The sequence below is a fragment of the Monopterus albus genome, unplaced genomic scaffold (genome assembly GCF_001952655.1).
Source record: "Monopterus albus unplaced genomic scaffold, M_albus_1.0 scaffold62.1, whole genome shotgun sequence".
NCBI lineage: Eukaryota > Metazoa > Chordata > Actinopteri > Synbranchiformes > Synbranchidae > Monopterus > Monopterus albus.
This window is the reverse complement of record NW_018127942.1, coordinates 868,398-878,403: the sequence shown is the minus strand read 5'-3', so window position 1 is coordinate 878,403 and position 10,006 is coordinate 868,398. Positions and strand designations below refer to the sequence as shown.

The 10,006-nt window shown below is 40.6% G+C and overlaps 1 protein-coding gene across 1 annotated transcript; it reads left to right on the top strand.

Moving 5' to 3' along the window:
* Positions 1 to 4,257: 4,257 nt before the first annotated feature.
* On the top strand, positions 4,258 to 10,000 carry LOC109962208 (heat shock protein HSP 90-alpha). Its single transcript, XM_020603713.1, has 11 exons — positions 4,258 to 4,432; positions 6,213 to 6,362; positions 6,542 to 6,908; positions 7,024 to 7,157; positions 7,277 to 7,603; positions 7,739 to 7,904; positions 8,066 to 8,256; positions 8,665 to 8,812; positions 8,935 to 9,203; positions 9,309 to 9,642; positions 9,771 to 10,000. The coding sequence occupies exons 2-11, from the start codon at positions 6,213 to 6,215 to the stop codon at positions 9,881 to 9,883; spliced, it is 2,199 nt and encodes a 732-aa protein (XP_020459369.1). The 5' UTR covers positions 4,258 to 4,432; the 3' UTR covers positions 9,884 to 10,000.
* Positions 10,001 to 10,006: the final 6 nt, after the last annotated feature.

The following is a 10,006-nucleotide window of genomic DNA, read 5'->3' as shown; positions in this document are numbered from 1 at the left end:
ACTGTCATGATTTGGTTCCACTGCTTCCCGTCCGGCTTTTATTTTGACACTGTTTCCTGTTTTGTTTCACCTTAGTTCTGGTCTTTTTACGTTCTCCATCGCTCACATTAGTTTCACCTGCTGCATTATTATGTGCACCTGTTCACACCTCTATTTAGGCAGCGTCCTCCCATGAGGACGCTGCCAGATTGTTCTAGACCCCAGCTCTGACTTTCCCGCATTCCTTCGGTTTTGGTATCTTGTGTTTTGACCCGGATTGTTTCTTTGGACCATTCTATTCTGCCTCGCCCTCGGTGTATGATTATCGGACTTTCTCTATTGGACTACGAACTTCGGATTTCCCTGGATGTATGTGTTTGCTGGCTCTGACCTAGGACCGATACTGACCGTGAGTTTTTGTGTCAACCGTGTCTTGTGTGATTTTGTTGGTAGTTTCAGTTCTCTTAATAAAGAGACGGTTTTTGTTTTACACTTACTCGTCTGGCATTATAATTGAGTTCACTAAAACACTCTTCGGCCGCATCACGCGCGCCGACCCTGACAGAAGGTCATTCGCAAGAACCTGGTCAAGAAGTGTCTGGAACTGTTCACTGAGCTGTCTGAGGACAAGGACAACTACAAGAAATTCTACGAGCAGTTCTCAAAGAATATTAAAGTAGGTCAAACCATTTTAATTCATTTTTTAGTCTTAAACCTTCAAATGAAATATATGAATATCATTTAAAATGAACTTCAATATTAGTAACACATTATTTCATGTTTCAGCTTGGCATCCATGAAGACTCCCAGAACAGGAAGAAGCTGTCTGAGCTGCTGCGCTACTACACATCAGCCTCTGGAGATGAGATGGTGTCTCTGAAGGACTATGTTTCTCGAATGAAGGATAACCAGAAACACATCTACTACATCACAGGTTAGGTTTCATTCTTTCTCTCTTTTTTTTTTTTTAGTTTTTCTTAAAAGTTAATTCACAAATGATTCAATAAATTCAAATTATCTTTTACAGGTGAGACCAAAGAGCAAGTAGCTAATTCTGCTTTTGTGGAACGCCTTCGCAAAGCCGGCCTGGAGGTTGTTTACATGATTGAGCCTATTGATGAGTACTGTGTCCAGCAACTGAAGGAATATGATGGCAAGAAGCTTGTTTCAGTGACAAAAGAAGGCCTGGAGCTTCCTGAGGATAAAGAAGAGAAGAAGAAGCAGAAGGAGCTCAAAAGTAACATTTTTATTATTATTTTTTTTAGTATTGCTTTTTTATATATATTTATTTTTTATTTTGTTATTTCTTATTTTATTTTATTTTTTTATTGAAACAAAACAACACATTAACAACACAGGTCCAGCCATGGAAGATAAGACAACAGTTACAGTACATGACATTATAAAGAGATGTAGAGGGTTTTACATGTTTGTAGTGTGTGAGGGTATGAAGTGTGGGTATTTCCAACTTATGCAGTCTATGAAGGGAAAGAAACGGAGAAGGAGAATTTTTTTTTTACAATAATAATGATGAGTAATACTAATAAAAACAGCTAGTTACATTTTTAGAGGATGGTGGGAATGTGCGTGGCCTCAGCCCCAGGTGCTTGGTTCAAGTTGAACTGTGTTAAAAATGGGTTCCATGTGTCATAAAAAGCTGATAAACTATTCTTGTGAGCAGATGCCATTTTCTCTAGTGTGATGTATTCTATCAGAAGGGTGGTCCAGTGGTTTATGTGTAGAGATTTTTTGTTTTTCCATCTTTGAAAGATTGTTATCGTGGCAATAGCTAGAGAAATGAGGAGTAGAATTTTGTATTTAATTGGTAGGTGGTCAACTTCTGTGATATTACTGAGTAAGCAAAGTGATGGAGAAGGAGGGATTCTACAGCCCAAGATGGTGGAGAGTTTCTCTGTCACTGCTATCCAGAGGGAATGAACTGTAAGTTGTAAGTTTACATTGCTGGTCATAGACAAGATGTTATTACAGATTTTGGTCTAGAAGTCCAAGCTGAGAGACAGAGTTTTCCCATTTGAGCTTTGGTATTGTTGAATCTGTATTTGATATGAGTTTATATAGCTTGGATATCATTTTCTTGGAATCTGTAATTTTCATAATCTCTTCAATGAATTTAGAAAGTTGTAATGAGTTATTGGTTACACTAATCTTTGATTTAATTATGGATTTTAGCTGCTTGTACTGGAGGAACTGTTCTCTCTGAACTCTGTACTTCTGGATCAGTGAAATGAAATCACATTGAGATCTGTGTGTGAATTATTCTTCCTGTGTGTATTCAGAGGGGACCGTAAACTTGGACATCCATTGTATGAATAACAGACTTGACAATACGGCTTGAATCTTGGAAATGTAATTTACCTTATTCGGTGGCACCAATTCAAAATGTTCCCACATTTGCGACCGTTTCCTTGATGGCTCCATAGTGAGGCAATCTAAAATGTGTTGACAAGAGGTAGGACAGAGTACTCACCTGTCCATCCTGGTCCTTTGATTCATCCATCTTAAATACATGTGTATGGCACCAATGTTTCAAAGCTATCCAACCAAACCAGTCAGCTGATTCAATATGAGTGAAGCAGAAGTGGTTTGAATGTCACCAGTCATGTGGTTTTTCCTGATTTTAGTGTGGTGGGTAGAGCAGTCGTCTCCCAACCAGAAGGTTGACGCTTCAAATCTTGGTGCCGGCAGTCCACATGTCGAAGTGTCCTTGGGCAAGACACCAAACCACATTGCCCCCGATGGTTAGAGCCATCGGTTGAGGTGACGCCGCAGATGGCTGCCATCGGTTCTGTACCGGAAACAAATTCCTTGTGTGTAACATACTTGGCCAATGAAGGTGATTATCCGATTATTTGAAGCAAGCTCCGGCACAGTGCTTCAGAAAAATACCCTTCCAAGTTTGAAGCAAGCTTCGGAGCCTCGGTGTCAGAGGGAATATCACTACCTGAGGGTGAATGCTACTCTGTGTACCTGAGGGTGAACCCTTGTTCCTGTGTCCCTCCTGTCTACTCACCTGACCAGGATGGTCCTTTGATCCTGCTCTCCTGCCTGCTTACCTGCTTGTCCTAGTCTTCTCAGCCTTCACTACTCTACCCTGGTTTGGATCACGCATAACCCATTGACTTTGCCCTCGTATCCGCATATATGTTTGTAATAAAGACACTTTCCCACTAGCACCTGAGTTTGCACCCTGAGTTCTCATTCTCTCTCTCTCTCACCCCCTGGTGAGGGACACCCCACTGTAACAGCAAGTGATGATTTAGTGTTTTTGTTTGCTTTCCACTCATAAATTTGAGAATCTTTGCAAGATCATGAAGGACATCCGTAACAAAAAGATTGAAAAGGTAATTGGTGGAAATGTCAATAATTCTCTGATCCATTTTAAAGCTTCATTACTTTTATGCTAATGTAGTATGATAACATTAGTTTGATGATAATAATACAGCATTTCAGTACTGGCAGGTTGTAGTCTCCAGCAGACTGGTGGCTTCACTCATCTTGGAAGGAGAAGATGACACATCAAGAATGGAGGAAGTTGACTAAAACATTTGGTGAACTCTTCTCTGCTTTCTTAATTATTTTTGTAAGATACATTGCTTCTTTAAATCAATGTTTAATTGAAACATAACTCCACTTTCTTAAATAGTGTTAGTTTTTTTTATGTATTTAATGTAGGCCAGTGTGGCTCAGTCTACATTGTATCAGCTGCTTATATAAAATCACAGACAACAATTAATAACATTATATAAACTCTGAGAATTTGACTTGTTTCTGTTTTTGTAACTATTACATTTTTAATGAAATACATTCAAATTTGTAATTAAATATATTCAGAAATAAGATCTCTTTTACTGAGTCATTTGCATATGCTTGAATTTCATCATTTTGTTTGGCGCCTGCAAAGTAATAATGGTTGAAAGAAGATATAACTACAGGGGGGTTGCAAATGAAGTAACTTTCATTCACCAACCTCGTCCTTTGTTTAATACGATGTTCTGGAAATTTCAGTGAATAATGCTGCATGGACCATTGTAATTGCTGCTTCCTCACTCCTCCCTTTCCCTGCTCAGCCTACCATATTTTAGTCCCGCCTTCTCCAGCCAATAGCTGATAGAAAGGCGTGAACATGTTGTGATTGACATGCACAGAAAGAAATATAAAGTCATGTGAGATAAACCTATCGAAAGGCGTGAACATGTTGTGATTGACAGTCCACGGGGCCTGTCAGCGGCCACCATCGAGCTGTGGAGAGAAACCGTCTAGATGTTTCTCGAAGCTCAGAGGGTAGGCTGGGCTTTCTCGAATGCTCGGTAAAGCTATAAAGCTTGCACAGGTCGCCTGTCTCAACTAGGTATCCCAGTCATTGGATTGGTTACGAAATAGCATCATTATCCACACGCTTGTTACTGGAGTCGTCGACGCTCTAACGATAGAGGTAAATTAACGAAATTTTTAGAGCTACATTACCTAACATTGATGCTAGCTAATATTAGGTTTCTTGTTATATAGCTTTAACTTTAATTCTAACTCAGTCATCTTCCATCGAAGTTGGGAGTTTTGAGACATGACTAACTTAATAGTTCAGTATTCTTATACGAATGTAGTTAATGCGTGAAGGCAGCATGAACTCTAGTCGACGTTATAACGTTATCTTAAATGTGACTTCGAACAACAACCTCAGCCTGTTTTTCCACATCTTTGCACCAAGGTTTATAATGGTAGTGTTATCACCGCTATTAACTTGGCACATTTCAGAACATCTGTCGACATTATTCTGGCTGCTGTCCTGTCCTCACTACCTTTTGTATTGCTCAACGCTTGGGAAACAGCAGTCACACGGACCACATGGTGCACTTGAGCTGTGCTCATCAGGCAGAAACGATGTTTTAGCAGGCGCGCAACATAATGATCCTTAATCAGGTTTCATGAGCACAAAGCTTTTTCAGATTTTTTTTCTTATCTGCTGTCACTGCGGTTTAGTTTAAGATTAGCGAAATACAGGATGTCCATTCATAGATCCTCCTCAGACTGTAAAGAGGAGGAGCTTTCAATTCCCGAGGAAACTGCTAGAGTTCTGTTTCGCTCATGGTAGCTTCTAGAAACTTGCATTTTGCCTGGGAATCCGGCAGGTGGAGGCATTTTTGCTGGGCGTTAATGTATTATCCTGACCACGTGCTCAACCAATAAGTTATCTTGTTCATGATAGGATAATGGAACATTTAATTGTAAGATTTATGTAAATATGTTGGCTGAGAACATTGATTCATCACTGCGTTTTTTAATTAAAGTTTCAATTGGGACTTCATCCTACTGTTGGTCTTTGGTTCTTATTACCATTGCTAACTCTGAGAGACGAGACAGTCCAAGTAACTTCAAAACAGTGCTGATTTATTCAAAGGAGCACAGGTAAAATTAACATTACACGCTCAGGTATCTTGCACCTCCAAACTGCTCGCAGGCAGATGTAAGATGAAAGACCCTGAACCCACCAGGCCTATACATTATATCCCTTCGGTTGGGCTAGCCCCATACTACACAGAAACGTCAACCGAGACGCTGTAGAAACTCATAAGCATGCCTAAGCATTTAACAGTCTAACTAGACATCCTATCCACTAAACCACTAAACAGTTCTAATACATAAAGTATCTATCTGACTAAAAATGCCTAACACTACATTTAAGCCAATTAAAATTTGTAATGCATGTTTAAAACTTAACACAGAATTTTGCATGCTTTTTTAAATTGTATTTAACTGTAGAAAATAAGACTTAACTGCCAACTGATTGACAATATAAATGGGTATACATTGTGTAACATAATAGACATGTAATGTATGGTCTGAGGAGCAATGATTAAAGTCTCCAGGTTGTTATTGTGGCTGGTAATTTGTGATGGTGTTGATCACATTATATAAATTGCACAGTGATTGTTAGCATGCCAGTGTATTGACTAAGTGTACTGCAGACACAAACTAACATGACCATGCACACAGATCCATTAGCGCAAAAATGAGAAGTGAACAAATACAATTATCAGTTGTATGAAAGCATGCAGTGTTAGATCACTTAATGCACTGCATTAAGCACTCTGATCTTAGTCAATTGTGCAGATTGTCCTTAAGGGAGACTTGTAGCTAACGGATATCATTTTTGTATATGTAATTCATGATATATGCAAGTCCTAATGACAAGTACTCATTTATTCTCTGCATAGATGCCTGAAGCACACGACCAACCAATGGAGGAGGAGGCGGAGACCTTTGCCTTCCAGGCTGAGATTGCTCAGCTGATGTCCCTGATTATCAACACGTTCTATTCCAACAAAGAGATCTTCCTTAGGGAGCTTATCTCCAACTCCTCAGATGTAAGTTTCTTAGTCAGCTAGTCATTAGTATTAGTTGAAAGTGGCTTCTTAATCTTGTATTATGTCAAAGATATCTGATCTTGTTTAAACAAAATAAAAAAATTCTATGATTTATGCATAGTAATATATGCTGTAAAAGAAACTGAATGCGACGTACTTTTATTTTCCCCCCCTTTTAGGCTCTGGACAAAATCCGCTATGAAAGTCTCACTGACCCTTCCAAGCTGGAAACTGGCAAGGACCTCAAAATTGAGGTTATTCCTAATAAAGAGGAACGCACCCTAACCCTGATTGACACTGGTATCGGCATGACAAAGGCTGACCTAATCAACAACCTGGGCACAATAGCCAAGTCTGGCACTAAAGCTTTCATGGAGGCTCTGCAGGCTGGAGCTGATATCTCCATGATCGGTCAGTTTGGTGTGGGTTTCTACTCTGCCTACCTGGTGGCCGAGAAGGTGACAGTAATCACCAAGCACAACGATGACGAGCAGTATGCCTGGGAATCCTCTGCTGGAGGCTCATTCACAGTTAGAGTGGACAACTGTAAGTAATGCAACTGCCATTATTTTAACAGTTAAGATGTATTGTTGTGGGAATGACTGCAGGAGGTGTTAATACTATCTGCACCTTGGCACTGACTCATCTTTTTGTTCTATAGCTGAGCCACTGGGGCGTGGCACCAAGGTGATCCTGCACCTGAAAGAAGACCAGACAGAATACATTGAGGAGAGAAGAATTAAAGAGATTGTGAAGAAGCACTCACAATTTATTGGCTACCCCATCACACTATTTGTAAGCGCTTATTTAAATTGCCAAATATGTTGCAGTATTCATTCACAACATTTATTTATTCTGGGATAATCAAATTATCTATCGATCGTGGCAAGTGACTGAGCTGTATTCTTATGCAGGTGGAGAAAGAGCGTGACAAGGAAGTGAGTGATCATTCAGCAGAGGAGGAGGAGAAGGAGGAGAAGGAGAAAGACAAGGATGAGGAAGAGAAGGATGAGGACAAGCCAGAGATTGAGGATGTTGGATCAGATGAGGAGCATGACCATGACAAGTCTTCAGACAAAAAGAAGAAGAAGAAGAAGATCAAGGAGAAATACATTGATCAGGAGGAGTTGAACAAGACCAAACCTTTGTGGACCCGTAACCCTGATGACATCACTAATGAGGAGTATGGCGAGTTCTACAAGAGTCTAACCAATGACTGGGAGGACCACCTGGCTGTTAAGGTTGGTCTCAGTGTATTTACTTGGAAATGTACAAGTTGTTCATATTGTGTATTTTAACCAAAGTAATATGGTGATGCTTCAAAGTTTAACCAAAGCCAATCTTTTTTTGTTTTGTTTTTTTTGTCCCCCCCACAGCACTTTTCTGTAGAGGGTCAGTTGGAGTTCCGCGCCCTGCTCTTTGTACCTCGCCGTGCTCCCTTTGACCTCTTTGAAAACAAGAAGAAGAAGAATAACATTAAGCTTTATGTGCGCAGAGTATTTATTATGGACAACTGCGATGAGCTCATCCCTGAGTACCTCAGTGAGTATTTACCAACCCAACTGTGGAGTCACTAGTTAAAGCTCTGGTTTTGACCAGAGAGGGAAAAGTGGGTGACCATGCCATGACTTCCAGAAGTACTCAAGTCACATGATGGCTATGTAATTCTGATAAATGGCTGACTGTTTTTCTTTTCTGTTCAGATTTCATTAAAGGTGTGGTGGACTCTGAGGATCTGCCACTGAACATCTCCAGAGAGATGCTGCAGCAGAGCAAGATCCTGAAGGTCATTCGCAAGAACCTGGTCAAGAAGTGTCTGGAACTGTTCACTGAGCTGTCTGAGGACAAGGACAACTACAAGAAATTCTATGAGCAGTTCTCAAAGAACATCAAGGTTAGTGTCTTCTACTGTGCAAGTTGCAGATGTTTCTAATTTTTCTCGGGCTTTTGGCAGCCATGATGTTAAACTCGGTGTCATCACAAATAAAGCCAAAATCTAAACTTCATCAGAATGATGTACAAATTAAATAGCATAGTTGAACAAGCACTTTGGAATTTTGTTAGTAACAATTAACTTTAGGCACTGTCTCCTTGTATAGAGCTGTCTTCTCTGTAATGGAGGCACTCTGGTATTTCAGTGGTTAAAACACATTGGCCAATACAGTAATTTGACATTTTAACATGCATTTTTACATGCTTAACATCTGTATAGATAATGAAGAGCTGAGGCATTTATTGCCACAATGAAATGTCAGCCAACTGCAACTGCTTTTTAGTGATGGTTGCATGTTTTGTCTTTCAGCTTGGCATCCATGAAGACTCCCAGAACAGGAAGAAGCTGTCTGAGCTGCTGCGCTACTACACATCAGCCTCTGGAGATGAGATGGTGTCTCTGAAGGACTATGTTACACGCATGAAAGACAACCAGAAGCACATCTACTACATTACTGGTAAGAATCCTTCAGTCTCACACCATCATTGTTGGCTGAAGCACATTTTAAAGTGAACTGAGCTGGTGACTGTGCTGTTAGATATTACTTGAATTTCTGACATTTTTGTTGATGTATTTCAGGTGAGACCAAAGACCAGGTGGCTAACTCTGCTTTTGTGGAGCGTCTTCGCAAAGCCGGCCTGGAGGTCATTTACATGATAGAGCCTATTGATGAGTACTGTGTCCAGCAGCTGAAGGAGTTTGAGGGCAAGAACCTGGTATCAGTGACAAAAGAAGGCCTGGAGCTGCCTGAGGATGAGGATGAGAAAAAGAAGCAGGAAGAGAAGAAATCTCAGTTTGAGAACCTTTGCAAGATCATGAAGGACATCTTGGAGAAGAAAGTAGAGAAGGTGAGCAGATTAATGAATTAAATAGCTTGTAAGGTGTTGTATAACTTGACCTTCAGTAGTTGTGCAATTGAAGCAGAAGATTTGAATTCTCATGTACCTCAACAGGTCACAGTCTCCAACCGCCTGGTGGCTTCCCCCTGCTGCATCGTTACCAGCACCTATGGCTGGACGGCCAACATGGAGAGAATTATGAAAGCCCAGGCCCTGAGAGATAACTCCACTATGGGCTACATGGCTGCTAAAAAGCACCTGGAGATAAACCCAGACCATCCCATCGTGGAGACCTTGAGGCAGAAGGCAGAGGCTGACAAGAATGACAAGTCAGTAAAAGATCTAGTCATCCTCCTCTTTGAGACTGCCCTGCTCTCTTCTGGATTTACATTGGATGACCCCCAGACCCACTCCAATCGCATCTACAGAATGATCAAGTTGGGTCTTGGTGAGTAATCTGTGTGGTGTTACACAATTTAATTTATTGCTGATGAGAAATTGTACCTGATGTGACTTAGTGACTTTTAAACTCTATAGTTGCCTTGCTTCATAGACTGGATCTGTTTGTTCTTCTAGGCATTGATGAAGATGACATCACATCTGATGATACCACCTCTGCTCCCACTGAGGACATGCCCCCTCTGGAAGGGGATGACGATGACACATCCAGGATGGAGGAGGTGGACTAGTCCCACTTCTATAGCCTGATAGCATTTGAAAGTAGTGTTCTGTAAAATTTCATATTTAATGTTCTAAATGAGCCTAGAATGTACCCACCCCTCCACCTCTTTTTGACCAGTTCACATTCCTGC